The 14,969-nt window shown below is 41.2% G+C and overlaps 1 protein-coding gene across 1 annotated transcript in view; it reads left to right on the forward strand.

Annotated features, from left to right (window-relative positions):
- The window catches only part of PLB1 (phospholipase B1), a 78,519-nt gene that overhangs the window by 27,232 nt on the left and 36,318 nt on the right, over positions 1 to 14,969 (forward strand). Inside the window, exons 20-32 of the mRNA XM_048299612.1 lie at positions 499 to 542; positions 1,389 to 1,497; positions 2,384 to 2,435; positions 4,362 to 4,442; positions 5,975 to 6,040; positions 6,737 to 6,837; positions 9,553 to 9,634; positions 10,287 to 10,391; positions 11,042 to 11,137; positions 11,589 to 11,660; positions 12,278 to 12,337; positions 12,737 to 12,797; positions 13,519 to 13,577. Coding sequence (XP_048155569.1) covers positions 499 to 542; positions 1,389 to 1,497; positions 2,384 to 2,435; positions 4,362 to 4,442; positions 5,975 to 6,040; positions 6,737 to 6,837; positions 9,553 to 9,634; positions 10,287 to 10,391; positions 11,042 to 11,137; positions 11,589 to 11,660; positions 12,278 to 12,337; positions 12,737 to 12,797; positions 13,519 to 13,577 — 988 coding nt within the window. The remainder of the gene's footprint in view (positions 1 to 498; positions 543 to 1,388; positions 1,498 to 2,383; positions 2,436 to 4,361; positions 4,443 to 5,974; positions 6,041 to 6,736; positions 6,838 to 9,552; positions 9,635 to 10,286; positions 10,392 to 11,041; positions 11,138 to 11,588; positions 11,661 to 12,277; positions 12,338 to 12,736; positions 12,798 to 13,518; positions 13,578 to 14,969) is intronic.

The following is a 14,969-nucleotide window of genomic DNA, read 5'->3' on the forward strand; positions in this document are numbered from 1 at the left end:
CACACAGACATAACGGTCAATTTCACCAGTCTAGTAGTATTCTTCAAGCTGAGTGAAATGGGAGAGGGGGGAAGGCAATGGGGGAAGGAAAAGGTACTGGTTTTACTTACCACTCTGAAATAGATGTTTTTAGAACTTTTTGTTGTGGTTAGATTTGTTAACTAAAAATGGAAGCTATAAATATTTTAATAGGTACAACAATAGCAAAGGTGGCAGCCTTGAAAAAAATCGCATTTCTTTCAGCTCGGTTTGAGCGTGTGCCAGAACACATGAGAGAGCTGGAAGGACAGCTGTTGTGCAGGGCTTCTAATATGATTGTTCTGCTGGTGCTGACAGTGTCTCTGATGTTGTGACCCGCTGGGGACAGGCCCCCAGAGTCTGGGTGTGCTCTGTAGATGTGTGGTAACCCCAAAGGGGCGCACTCTCCTACCTTGTCTGTTGCCTTGCCGAGTCCATCATACCTTGGAACACTTTTTTCCTGTTCTTTCTTTTTAACAGTGTTGGAGGAAATGAAAACATAAGCACAGTCACGACACTGCCAAGTAAGTGACTTTTCCTGTAAATTTCACAAATATGTGGTGCTGTTTATTGTTAGAATACCTACTGTTATAAAAGGAGACAGGAGAGAAGGGTTAAAATGTGTAGCATGACACAAGCAATCTCTTTGTGTTCAATGTCCAGTGCTGAGTAAAAGTTGCAGAACAACCAGGCTGTAATATGCTGTGCATGACTTAAATATGTATTTTGTAATTCCTAGGTTTTGGTTGTTTCAGTGTTCTTCTGCTGGTTATAGTTCTGTCTAAAATGTGTTTGGGATAGATGAATCAAAGATCTTAGGTCATAGCCTAAAGAAACCGTTTTGACTGTATGAGAAAGTTGTTTTAGGCAGAAGCAGAATCACATTACAAGATCAGATTTTACATGCTTTTTAAAGGTCAGGACACTTTACATCTGAGGTGTTTGTAAGGCTGGTTTGTAACCTAAGATCTAGAAGGGAATCTGGGGTCTTTGGGGTTAATACATCTGGGGCCATCAGGCTAAAGGATTTGATTCCAACCTGTCTGCAGTTAGAGCATGATGGCATGAGGATCTCCTGCCTGAGTATATGGTTACCCAGCCTTGCTTACCAGGCAAAATGGCATTGCTAGCCAAGATGGTCATGTTAGGTCATGAGATCTCTGAATTACTGAAATTCAGGAATCTCGAAGGCGGGGAAATGGTCATATGGTGATGAATCTCCATGTTTATTATACTTAAAAGGTCAATATTTTTTTGGATAGCTATCTCCTAAAGCTTTATAATGGTCTTTTGCTAAAGTCTAATCTTTATTGCCTCATTTGTTAGCTGCTGATAGAAGCAATATTTTAGGGTGCTGTCTTTTTCTGCAGATATTCTTCGTGAGTTCAACCCATCCTTGGTAGGGTATTCCATTGGCACTGGAAGAGAGAATTCAAACAATGCTGCATTCAACCAAGCCGTGGCAGGGGCTCGTGCAGAGTAAGAGGGAAACTTTTAACAGAAATTTGATTTTTTTCTATAAAATTCCTTGTGACTAAAAAAGGCCCAAGCCCTGGACTTTGGCAGGAGCACAGTAAGTCTAATAGGCAAACCCAGAGACATTTTTTATCCTAACTGTAGCACGAAGGCCAAGAAATGTGATGAGGACTTTGCAGTGTTTCTAATCTATGTCAAATAAGTTAGGAACAAAAGCAATACTTTCTCTAGCATTTTCAACCAAGAAAGCCACATCATTTTACAAGCACTACTCAGAAAGCTTTCCTGTTGTGAGACAGACAAAAGATATCTCCACTTTATAGGAGGTATATTCAAGCCTGCTTGTCCATCAGGACCAAGAGTTCGTGTAGAGACTGAGAAAATTGTGGATTGTTTAATTCCTGGTCTGCCAGAGCTGGGAATTAACTAGAGACTGCTGTGCACTGTCTTCAGTGCAATTCATATCCTACTTTTTTTTCCACTGGTAACAGTTCTTATAAGACCTACTTCAGTGCCTTGAGGCTATATAATAACATTGGTATGAGCACAGATGCTTCAGAGCTATGTCTATTGATAGCATCTGTCTGATGGTGGGAAGAGAAAAGTGCATTTTCTATATAGCTTGTAAAAGAGTAACTATGCAGCATTTGCAAAGTAGCCCAGTGCCTGTTGGATGCTAATTATTTTCTCTTTTTTCTTTTTTCTTCACTGTCTCAAAATATGGGCTTTGTTGGCTATATCATATATTCCATTCAATTAAAAATGGACTTTCTCTGGGGTTTTTGGGTGTTTGATGTCCATTCATCAGCTTTCCTCTTTGCTGCTATCTATGCAGGATTCTTTCTTTATATTTTTGTAAATTTATTTTATGATTTTGTTTTATTTTTAGCGGTGTTCCTGAACAGGTTAGGAAACTGGTGGACCTCATGAAGAATGATTCAGTGAGTTTAACATGTCATTAATATCTTTAGAATGAAGTGACATGGCATCAGTAGTTTCTAACAGACCAAGAGCAGATCTCAACAGGGAATGCCAAACTTTAAAGCTGTAGGTAAAGCAGGGTACAGTGTAATTCTTCTCAGTGCAGAGTGTAAGTCAGCACAAAATAATCTATAATGACTCTTAATCGAATTTGTACCAGGCTATGATAGTTACTATCAAACCAAGATAATTGTAATCTTCTCATCATTTTTACTGCAAGTGCTGTAAATGCTTCCCCTTCCAACCTGTGTCACCCTGTAAGATAACAGAACCTTTTCTCTGTGAGGATTTTGCTGTGGTGCTGTTAATTATCTTGTAAGCAGGTGGTTTTTCCAGCAAAAATGATACATGCTAGGATGTTGAGGGCAAGCTTTTCAAGTAGCAAATCATGTGGAGTGAACATGTGAAGTGAGGAAGGGACTGTTTTCTAGAAAAACAAATGAATCCCTTCTTTCATCTAGTCATCAGCTGATTTTTGACTTACACATTTATTGTTAGGAATTATTTGATTAATGGTCTGTAAAATACACATTAGGTTGAGGATTGCTTGCATATTTCCCACCTCAGTTCGTCCTTTCAGTGTTTGCTATTTGTAATTTGACAAATGTGCTATGCAATCAGTGACCTAAATTACATTTTAATAGTTTGGCTTTCCAGTTGTGCAGCTGGAAAGCAGCCAAAAAGCCTTCAAGATATCTGTGTGCATGTTTAGTGTGAATACTTTGGTGTGTAGATATTGGCAAAAATATTTGCAGTACCTTCCTTTTTGGTTCACTTTCTTGTAAACAAGATTTCAATCTGATGGCTGCATCTGAAGTGAGATTAAAAGGAACAGCAACTAACAATGAGGGGTTGGATGGTTTTCATTCAAACCATTTAAGGCTTCTAAGCATTAGTCTGTCAAATTTATTGGCTTGAAAATGTTAACAGAAATTAATGGAAATATCTTTTATTTAACTAATAAACATTTTTATTTAGCTAGTGAAGTCTTTTCTGACTAGAAAGCATGCTCATAGTAGAGGTCATATATCTTTGATTTAAGAGATCCTTTTCCCCCCCTCTTTTAAAAACACTTGTTGAGTGCAGGAGGAAATTTTCCCCTCTTTTTGATTTTGTACATTTTGAGACCAAACTATTGAACAAGGTGTATATGAGCTGGGATATGTTGCCTCCTGCCTTTGAAGAAAGATGTTTTCAAACAGCTTGAGGCTGATGCACTATTGGTGCTTTTTTTACTGGTGTTTTACACTGAAATTAAAGCATTAGGATATTGAGCACAACATCCACAACATGGTACTAAGCATATCTGAACCTTACCTCAAAGCTAAAAAGGTGTTTATTTACTGTAGCACAATTACATTGATTTAGCTAGCTGTCCCTTTGCAAAATCCTTGGAGAAAAAAAAAGTGCTGTAATGTTTTACCATTATTGTTAGATAGAGTTAATATTGCCCCACTGTTCCTTGCAGTTTGTCTCAAAGCAAGACTGAAATATACAGTGCTCCTGGTTTTTCCAGCAGGATAGCTGCATTATTTATGACACAGTAAAACACGTACCATAATTTTTGCCATGAAGATATGCTTCTAGGGCTGCAAGAGGAATCACTATACACAAGATATTACTAAGAGCATACAGATAGATTTTGAGCAATAGTTTTCTGAAGCAAATAGTTTTCCAAGATGCCATTGATATTATAAATCTGGTTTAGATCATAGCAGTTTCTACATCTTCAGTCATGACTGCAAACTTGTTTTTGTTCTGGATGCCCAGGGAATGATAGCCATGTACTCTGAGAAATGGGAAATTTGTGTTTAGTACGTTGCCTGCATCTCCCTCCTTTTCTTTTTTAAACTAGTAACTCCTGTTCCATCTCCTCCTCTGTGTAGAGAATAAATTTCCAGAATGACTGGAAGCTCATAACACTTTTCATAGGAGGAAACGACCTCTGCAAACACTGCGAAGATCCAGTAAGTTCCCTGCTACCTGGAGCATGAACTGGGCCAGTCAAGTCACACAGTCTTTATGCATTGCAGGGGGTGAGAGGGAGGAACTTGGTGGGCGAGGCCAAAGTAAGGTAGGTCTGAATTGTGCAGCTCTGGAATGTAGCTGTACTGAGACCTTCAGGTGGCTCAGCATAGTGTTTTGATAATGTTAGAGATACCCTTAGATCACCTGTAAATACATAACTGTTGCAACTTTGTTTTGCTGTTTACTAGGGTTACTTTTTGTTGCATGGTCACTTTATCTCCTGTGGATAAAAGGTCAAGAGCTTTTACTCCTCTTTGCCTTGCCTTGCCAGTCACCCTCCTAAGTCTTACTTGGTACTCTCTTAATATTTTCAGTGCTATGGGAAAAGTTCTAAGCACAGCTCATGCTAGTTCAGTTATATGTAATGTGTACATATTGTGTATATGTAACGTATGTACAGTGTCCAGCCTTTGGTATGTGTGACTCTAGATGAGGTGAAAGGCTGTGGCAGACTCCTCACTTAGTGATGAGGGTTACCTACTCACAGGCAGTTGAGCACATGACTGTCATTATCCATGATTCATTTTGGATCAGGAAGAACAGCAAAGCAGCACAGTAAGATGGTTATAAAACAAGGAAGGAGCAAATTAACCATTCCTACCTTCTGCTGTCAGCCCAAACGCAAAGTGCCTGTTCATGTGACTGGGGTGGGTGACAAGGAGAGAACGTGTTTGCATCCAAGGATCACAGTGGTCTTTGTGTGGCACAAGTACAAACAGTGCCAGCCACAATGTTCTTGCTGAGCTGTGACTTAGGAAATGAGTAAGGGATCTGAGCTGTCTACTTCTATAGAGTAAGCAAGTGGAGCTCTCAATGAACTTCTGCTTGAAATTAAATGAGAGAGAAAAAAGGCTGAAAATAAGACAGGCATTTCTCGTAAGAAAGTTTATTGGACTGTTATAGTTCCAAAAGTGAAAAAATAAATGTTGGATTACTTGAGACAATAAAATTAGAGTGTTTAAATCACTAAAATGGAGCAAAGAAATTATGGCGCTGAAAGACAAGTATATGAAGTGATTTTGTTCCCAGATAAACACCTAAGTTTTGCCAGTTATTATTCGTGGCAGGCAAGGAGCATATGGGAAACATGTTCTAATATTCCATACAGCAGAAATAAACTTACTTTTACACAAACTGTTCTCTCCCAGATATGGCCCCTGTTAGCAAGTTGTTAGCCATGCTTTTAAGACCAGCCCAAGCAATCCCGGGAGTTGAGGATGTTGTGATGTCTGATAATACCCTGTGAATTTTCACCCTCACTGGTATCCAGTGGCTGCCAGATGTTTTCTTGCCAGTGAGATAGCTGTGATGGGAAGGAAGAAAAGCAGAAACAGGACAGTTTTGCCTATGACTCTGTTACTTTTGACCCAAGAGTAGGAAACATGAACACTACTGTGAAAGACACTAGCTAGTCATTCTTGTCCCTGCCTGAATAAACTAATAATAAAATTCAAACCTCTTGCTTTAACAGGTACACCATTCTCCTGAAAACTACACCTACAACCTGCAAATAGCTTTGGACTTACTTCACAAAGAGGTAAGTCAAACTTTTCTAGGATGCGGGAGCAGGGATTTTGTTCTGTTAGCAAAGCAGTCACTGATTATTGATTAAGAATTTATTTCCTTGCTTTCATCTGCAGAGTACTACTGTATGCAGAGGTGTTTGCTTGCAGGAAAATCTTTGTGAAAGGCAAAAAGGGCTGGAGAAGTTTTTTACCAAAGGAATAAGGATGTTCTTAGTTCTAGCTGATGTGCTGTGGACAAATAATAAGAAAAAATGTTATAACAAAGTTAAAAAAACTATATTAATTGACTAGACAATGCTTTGCTTGTTTTTTAAACTGCAAATAAGTATATTTTTGTGGTCATTAAGAGAGAGATTCTAATATTCCACATAAAGGTAAGAATGATGAGAGTACTTGAAGGGTTAGCAGATGTCTGAGTCTTGCTGGGACCTATAACAACTTGTTTGGACATTTTTGAAGCCGTCATTTTCAAGTGACCAGCTATCAACATTTAGAATAGAACTAGGCAGTGCAGGCAGGGGCTGTAATTTGGTATTGCTTGTGTGGGGGATTAGTTATTGAGAAAGCACTTTGAACACCTCTGTTATAAATAATACATGATGCTTCTATCAGCAGGCTGCTACCAGGGTCTGCTGTGGCTGTGTAGGGACAAAAGCAGCACTCTGTGCTCCAGGAGTTTGCTCTGGATTTGTTTGTTCTCTTGGCAGGTTCCACGGGCATATGTGAACCTGGTGACGTTGCTTTCCATAGAAAGCCTCCGGGAGCTGCATGCATCGGAAAACAATAGCTGCCCAAAAGTGCTGATGAGGTTTGCAGATGATTTATGTTACAGATCTCAGTGTTGTCACAGAAGGCTGCAACGTCTTCTTGGGAAGTTTTGTCGTAAAGGGAACAGGTTCTAGTATTTCAGACCACCAAACATCTTTCTCTGTGCATGTGCATGTACCTACATTTTGATTCCAACACAGCATTTAGAATAAGCTCTCTCTGTCACTGTCTCTGTATCTGAGCCCTGTTGTTACCACTTCTTATGAAGGTGCCATTTTTGACTCCTCACTTAACCTGCAAGTGAGTTCAAGCCAGAGCAGAAAGAGCTCAGCTGGGCACTCTTTGGTGCAGGTGGAGAAGACACTAAGACACAAGGTTTTCTAGTTGCATTTACAGATTTACTTTTCTGCACTTAAAACTCTCCCTCTTGTTTCTGCAATTTTCAATCTCTGTAATCTCATTGCTGATAATTAGTTTTAGCTCCAATTAGTCTCTCAAGTAGTTGTTTTGGATGCTTAATTATGCCACCTGCTGCTTTATGGCTCAACAATCCTTTCAGGCCAGTGTTAGTCCACTACTGAGGTGGCAGGTCTGCACCCTCAGTGGACTTTTGGTGACTCAGATAGGGTCCAGCATTGTCCCCTGAGTCGCTTCTGGCAGGGCCTGCTTGTTTTCAGAAAAGCAGATCTCTGCTCTTCTAGACAGATGGGGAGAATAACCTTGTCCTGTGAATGTAGGCAGCCACTGGCTTTACAAGAGGGACAGAGATGCAACCCTCTTGCTGTGATTTAAGGGCTTTCTCGTGGCTGTCAGTGGAAAGTTGGTTTTGAAACGCAGGGTGCTGGTGCTCCCAGTAGCCAGTTGTAGTTTTATTTATTTGTTTGTTTGTTTGCTTATTTTTAACAAAGGTTACTGGTTAGAGTTCACAGGTATCTCAAGGTCCTAATCATTGGACAAGGATAGTTAGTGAAGCCTTTAAGATTATATTATCTCATGATAGCTGTAACCTTTTCCCATCATTTCAGGTGCCATGCTGACATTTTCCTGTCTGGCAGCAAGCCAAGTTTCCAGGGTGATAAGCAGACCCTGTGTGGGATAATAAATGCCATTCCACTGAATGGAAGAAGAACTGAAGGAAGATTTTGATCTTGAAAGTAGTCTCTTTTTTCCTGAGAGTAGCAAGCAACCTGAAGAGAAGATGTTTCTACTAATGTTGCCTAACTTATGTTTCTGAAACTTCTGAAACCACGATTTAGATTTGTATTGTTCTCATATAGATGTACTGTGGAAGTAAAATCTTCTGTTAGTTGGTCTCCATTAAGTCAAGTTTGGACATGGCAGGGATCTGTGTATATTTTACATGTATCAACTGCATCTCTGTAAGAGGTATTTCTCTAAGAGCTCTCTCAGGGATGCTTTACTGTGGTCATACGGTCAGGATTTTTGAAAGGAGTCCTTTTTCTAATTTGGATTTCTCAAGTAATGATGATACATGCCCAGGAAGACAGAACATCCCAAGAAAAATATCCACGTGCTAGGAAGACCAAAACTTCAGGGGAGGGATAAAGGTGACCAACTGGGGTTCACAGAATCTTAGAATGTCTCAGGTTAAAATGGCTCTCTAAGGATGGAGAATTCAGCATCAGTCTGGGTGACTGTTTTGGTGCTCTACCAGCCTCACTGTGAAACATCCTGTAACCTCTGATTCTCTCAGCTGATTAGAATGAATTTGTGGGAGCTCCATCTTGAGGGGTGCTTGCACAGTTCTGCTGAAGCAAGCCATGTTGCACAAGTGTACTTATGAGTAGTTTTTTGTGGTGAGTTGGCCCCACGTGCCAGCCAAGCACTCCACACAGCTGCTCATTCACCCCACCCTGGAACCATGGGGAGAAAACAAGGATTGTGAGCAAGAAAATTCATGGGTCAAAATAAAGGCAGGAAAGCCACTTATTTACCACGTATCACTGCAGGCAAAACAGACCTGATTTGGGGAATTTAATTGTATTTGTTTTCCATGAGCATAAACATTTAATTACTGATTCGGGTATTGGGAAATGAACAAACAAAAAAGTTGAACAGTTAAAGCACCTGTCCTCCCTCCTTCTCAGGGTTAAACTTTGCTCCAAGAACCTCTCCCTCCACCCTTGTTACTGCTGCAGGGTACCCTCAGTCCCTTCAGTGAGGCATGGCTTGGGGTCTGGGTCTGGTATCTCTCTGCCACTCCTTCCTGTTCACTCTTGTCCTGTGCTCCAGCATGAGTCCTTCAGTCATGTCCATCCACAGAGTGCCTGTTCTGCCATGGAGCACCTCTTCCTTGCTCCTGCTGTTGTTCTCTCCTCTCCTTCTCTGGTGTTTTCTGCCCTTTCTTAAGCAAGTTTTCACAGAGACACCACCAGCTTGGCTGAGAGGCTCAGCCATGCCCTGTGGTTGGTTTGCTGGAGCTATGTCCAGAGCAGGCAGCCCTGCCCCTCCTCACAGAGATCACTCCTGCTGCTGAAGCCTTGCCATGGGCATATGGCGTGGTTTTTGCTTGCATGGAGCCTTTTCCTCACTTTCTGTTCATTAATTTATCCCCAATAAATGTGTTTCTGCTCAAGAATTGAGACTGTGCAGAAACTCAGGGGTGAGAGGTAATGCTCTCATTCGATGGCCTTTCAAAGACATCCCTCTTAGAGCTTTTAATCCTGCAGCTTGTCAGCTCGGGAGCAGGGGGAAAAAGAAGAGCAAATCTCAGTGCCATGCTCCTATTCCACAGGATGCTGTGCCCTTGTGTCATAAACCCTAAGGACAATTCCACTGAATTAAAGAAGTTGATCTACTTTAACAGAAAGTATCAGGTAAGGCACATTGCATTTGTTAGAAGTTTAATGTCATCCTTCTGTTGATCAAGGGGACCATAGATGGGCTAATTTAAAAGTGGGGGACAGTTTCCACTCATTCTAATGACATATTTGTAGTTGTGATTTTAAAAAGTAGGATCAAGATCTTTACAATTCTGTTTCACTAAACCAACAAAACAGATGAGAAGAAAAATTGTAACAGAGCCATAGAAAGGAGTGTATTTTTGTGGTCATTAAGAGAGCCAGCAGAGAGCCAGCAGTTTTTTGATCTGTTATGTTATTGGAAATCAGGTTAAGCCAAACAACATGGTAACTCAGGAACAAGCTTTCAGGCACGGCATGTCAGCCAAACCAAAAACACTTCGGTGGTTCTGGAAGGACATCTTTTTGACAGAAAACCTAATCCCTGAGCAGGCTGTCAGTCCCTGTCAGTCAGGCAGCCATTCCCAGGCTGCCCCTCTGCAAAGAAGACCAGGATGAGTGTCTCAAAAAGGCATCTGCATTGGCTGCCTGGCACAAGCTGAAAACCATGGTCATGTCTGAGCTTCTGCAGGAGGGAGGGGCAACCCCGGGTGAGGGGTAAATGGGTGGAACAACTTGATGAGCTGAGGATAGAAGGAACAATGATGACTTTTCCTTGACTATTTAGGAGAGAACCCGCCAGTTAGTGGAGAGTGGAAGGTATGACACGAAGGATGATTTCACAGTGGTTATGCAGCCATTTATGACTAATATGGAAATGCCAAAAACACAGGTAAAACAAGAAAACCACACCTACATTAAATCCTGGTACAATGCCTTTGACTTGTCAAAATTTTAGCTGTAAATGTAGCCAGCAGTTTTCTGACATAGTAATTATTATATTCAGTTACCATCCAAAACTGCAGAAAATGTTTATGAAATAGTGGAGATAATGGGCAACAGGAATACAGACCTTGATTTGGGGCACTGCACTTGGACAACCGTGAAGTAGATATTGTAGTTCAAAGTCTTCATCAGGAAGCACTTGCTCTAAGTTCCCTACACATCAACTCCTTTCCAGTACTTTGGTAAATGACATTAGGTATGAAAACCCACATGTTTCAAAGCACCGTAATGTGTAAATCTCAAGGGAAATAAAGAAAGAACACAGTTGATATCTGTGCCCATGTATTTCTGTACTCAGAGTCACAATGGTCTGTATTCCTTATTACTTTGGGAGTACTATATTAAAGAGTTTTAAAAGGCTTCTTCATTCTGAGTTACTAACTTTCTCTGGCCTGGTTTAATTCTGTTTGCCTCAGAGGCCTTTGCAGATACTTTGTTTAGGAGCCCGCTGGGTTATCTCACAGGAAAAGAGAAGACATAATGCACAGCTTGTTGCGTGTTTGCTGCCTCTGTGACAGCACCTATCTTGTTTTCTAGGAGGGGTCACCAGATTCTTCATATTTTGCCCCAGATTGTTTCCACTTCAGCCAAAAGGCTCATTCCCAGGTTGCACGTGCTTTGTGGAACAACATGGTAAGGTTTTTAAAGGTTGTGTTGGTCCCTCCTTGTTCACTTCATCCTGGCCTTGGCAGCAAAAAAACCCCAGGGAGCTACTAGGTAGCTAGCCATATCTCTTGGAACAGTGTTTACGAAGGAAAAGTGTGATCACAAGGAGAAAGGTCGCCTGAATTGTTAAACCAGTCATGTCACACCAGTAAATCTTGGGGTGTGTTAAGGCTGGGTGTGTTCAGGCTCTGTCCCTCAGGAAGATGATGCCTGCCAGGCACATTGATCAGCAGGCCCCATTCAAGGTGTATGGGAATTAGCCTCTTCAGCACACAAAGAAACAGTGCATGGAGGCAGCTGCCAGCACTGGTGCAGTGCCCTGCAGTTGTCTAGTTTCCAGTGACTGGCAGCACAGCATCACCCACTGCTCTCTGGTACTCATCTGCTTTTCCTCTGTGCACTCCCCTTTTTCCCTCAGCTGGAGCCTGTAGGGGAGAAGACAGATAGTCAGCCCATAGAAGATGAGATTGTTCTCAAATGTCCATCTGAGGTAAGGGTGTCTGTGTTTATGTGGAGGTTCTGGGGGTGACTGGGAGTCTGTGTGAGTCTTTCCCCAGTGCCTGGAGCTCTGTCTCTGTGAGGGTGATCTGCTCTTCCCCACACAGTTTGCGCCACTGCCACCAAGAGCAGTATGAACACTCACCCAGGAGATGATGGAGGGCAAGCAGGAGTAAACTTCCTCACAGTCACACATCACAGCTGGCCAAAACACAGGGGCAGGGTGTTTGGCCTACCTAATCAAATCATCAAGTACCCACACTGATTGACAGAGCTTCAGTGGGGGGAAACAGCAATGATGGTACCACTCAGCACAACTCTGCAGGAGTTACTGGGAATACCTTGCAGTGAGGCCACAAGCTTCTTGTGAGCCACACACAGCTGGGTATTCTCTAACTTCTGTTATAAAAATATAGCCCAGATTTACATTGTTGTTATACAGATTTTAAAAAGGCCTTTTATTATTATTTTTTTTTTTAAATCCCTGGGGTTTTATTTGCATCAAGCTGCTAATCATCTACAGACGTCTGAGAATGGAAGTTTGGAGAATGGAAATCTCTGCGTGTTCCTCTGATGCTTTGCATTGATTCAAATTGCTTTGTTTTGTAGGCTCAGCCGTTCCTGAGGACGTATAAGAACAGTAATTACACATACCCTAACCAAACTCCAGTAAGTGTCAACATCACCATCCCACTGTTACTCTGCTGCATCTATTCCTGTGTGGTAACCAAATGAGTTATGTTCTGCAGCACAGGGGAAATCAGTCTTTGGCCAAAGGGGCTTGGGAGGCTGAGTGTGTGGCACAGAGTGGGGACATACTCCCTGAGTTAGACAAAATGCCTCTGGAAACACCTGTAAGAACACGTGCTCAGACAGCACTGTTGTCAGTACAGGACGCTGTGCTGTTCTGAGCAGTTCTGAATATGACTATTGAATTGAGCAACCTGTCTAGTTAATTACATGCTAAAGAGGCTCTGGTTTATCCACCTGGCCTCTGCTGGGAAGATCCTAGTTACTACTGACTGTATTTGCTAGCCAAATGCTATTCAGCTTTCTTTTTCTCTTTAGAATTATGGAAGCCAGCTGCTATGCGAGGACAGGTCTCCATCCTCCCCTCCTGCAACTTCAGGTAGTCTTGCCTGTTTTATGTTAAGAAGTTGCATTACCTTCAGCCGTCCTTCAAGGTGATGTTAATTTTTGCTGAAATGACTGCTGGACTGTGAAAAACACTGCTCAGAAAGGATGTCATGTTTTTCAGCAGATGCTTAAAAGATACAATGCCACATTGTCACGCAAGGTAGCATTCTGACTAAGTAGCTTCACTGAACTCACTGCCAGTGGAGAACTTCAAAATAATTTGTGATAAAATCCAAATTCGAGTGCTGACATAGCTTATAAGATATTCTACCTAAATCTTATGGAGAGAAACTGGAAGTACAGCTTAATTCATGTTCATCTGGAATTTTGCAATATTTGATTTTTCAAATAACTTCATGCTGTCTTCTCCTTAGTCTTTTTATATCTTCAATGTGCTGCTCCTGCTTTGTGTAATTCTGCATTGTTTTACCTTCACTTTGGTGCTGGATATTGTTTGCCACTTACTGTTATTTGCTCCTTGCTCTTATATCAGTTCAGTAGCAACATTAACCATTGAAATACTGAATAATATGCGTACGTTGGTGCTACAATCACAGGGGATGAGCTGGAAAGAACTTCTGATTTATCACTTGGGTATTGCAAAAACAACGTGACAGAGCATCACAATGTGCAATGGAGTATTTCACACACACAGTAGAGAAAAAAAATAGCTATTTCCTAACCAGGTTCAACTGTATCTCTTTCCTTTGCAGTGCATTCCCTAAAGCCAGCTGATGTGAAAATTGTAGCAGCCCTTGGGGATTCTTTGACGGTAAGAAGACAGTGTTTTTACAGTTCTCTTGGTAAAGCTACAAACATGTGTGCACTCCGGTGGAGGGGAAATAGCTCTTGTACCCAGAAGCAAAGATCTGTTCATTCATGGATGATAACAGATAGATCTAGCAGCCAGATCCAGAAAGAAGGTGTCAGTCTTCCAGCACTCCATTTCCCTGACACACATATTCATGTGCTTTTGAACTCAGGCAAAAACACAGGCAAATCCTTTAAAGAGGTGCCTAAGTAGTTTGCTGAATTGGAGCCAGAAGAGATCAGATGCTGTTGAAATGAATGGGACGTAGCACAAGGCTTAGGTTACTGTGCTTTCCAAAGTTTTTTTCTGAATGGGAATGGACTGATGAGCCTGTTCTTCAACCTTGGTTCTTTCAGGAGCAGAATGCAACTAAGTGGTGTTGGATAATAGCATTTTAATCATTTTAGCATTAATGAGATAAGGAAGTATGGCATGAGAGCCCTGTGACTCAATGCATTTCAGAAGATATTTAGTCATTTTATTGTGCCTATTTTAACTACTAACTGATTTCTTGATCACAATATAGTTCTTGCTGCTGATGGTTATCTTCGGTAGCCAAGAAGGAATGTATCTCAAAATCCAGACATCCTCAATTCCAGTTATGCCTTTCTGCCTCATATTTTCATACTGGTCAAAGACTGAAACTCTACAGCCATGTCAAAGGAAACACTGGACAGAAAGATGTAATTGGAACATAGCTTTCACTGAATCTGAGCCTTAACAACAAAGACATTGTGTACACAAACCATGAACCTTTACAATGCTCTGGCAGACATTGCTACAACTTCTACACACAGGAGGCTACTGAAACAAATAGAAGCATTTTGATGTAAACCTGCAGTATTAACAAATGAAAGATATTCTGTATATGTTTGTGGTTGCTGTATTGTAATATCTAGGGTGCTGTATTGTAATATGCAGGTGCTTCTGCTTCTAAGTATAGTCTGTAGGAGCTAGGAATAAAATCTGCTTTCGTAGAACATGCAGTGGTTTATCGCCTAGTTATTCTGGACACCAATCTTCTATTATTTCAATAAAGTTTATACATAGGAGAAAATGTAGTATTTTGGTTTGATCTAAGGTAGCAGCAGATAGGCTGCCTGGTCTTGTGCTGTACTGAAGTACTAACCTGCACCTAGATTCAGAATGAAAATATACAATCACAGCTGGCAGGAACTCTGCTTCTGAATTCTGGAGGTTTTAGGAGGGATGTAGTTGCTTGTACTTGTAGAGGAGTAGCTTGCCTCTTTCTTCAGGGTAAGTGTAGAGAGTGCTTCCTCCTGGCTCCAGTTCTGCTATAAGTCTTTCCATATCTAGCACAATGGTTTTCAAACTGGTATGTATAGATGTTTT

The sequence above is a fragment of the Corvus hawaiiensis genome, chromosome 3 (genome assembly GCF_020740725.1).
Source record: "Corvus hawaiiensis isolate bCorHaw1 chromosome 3, bCorHaw1.pri.cur, whole genome shotgun sequence".
Classification (NCBI taxonomy): Eukaryota; Metazoa; Chordata; class Aves; order Passeriformes; family Corvidae; genus Corvus; species Corvus hawaiiensis.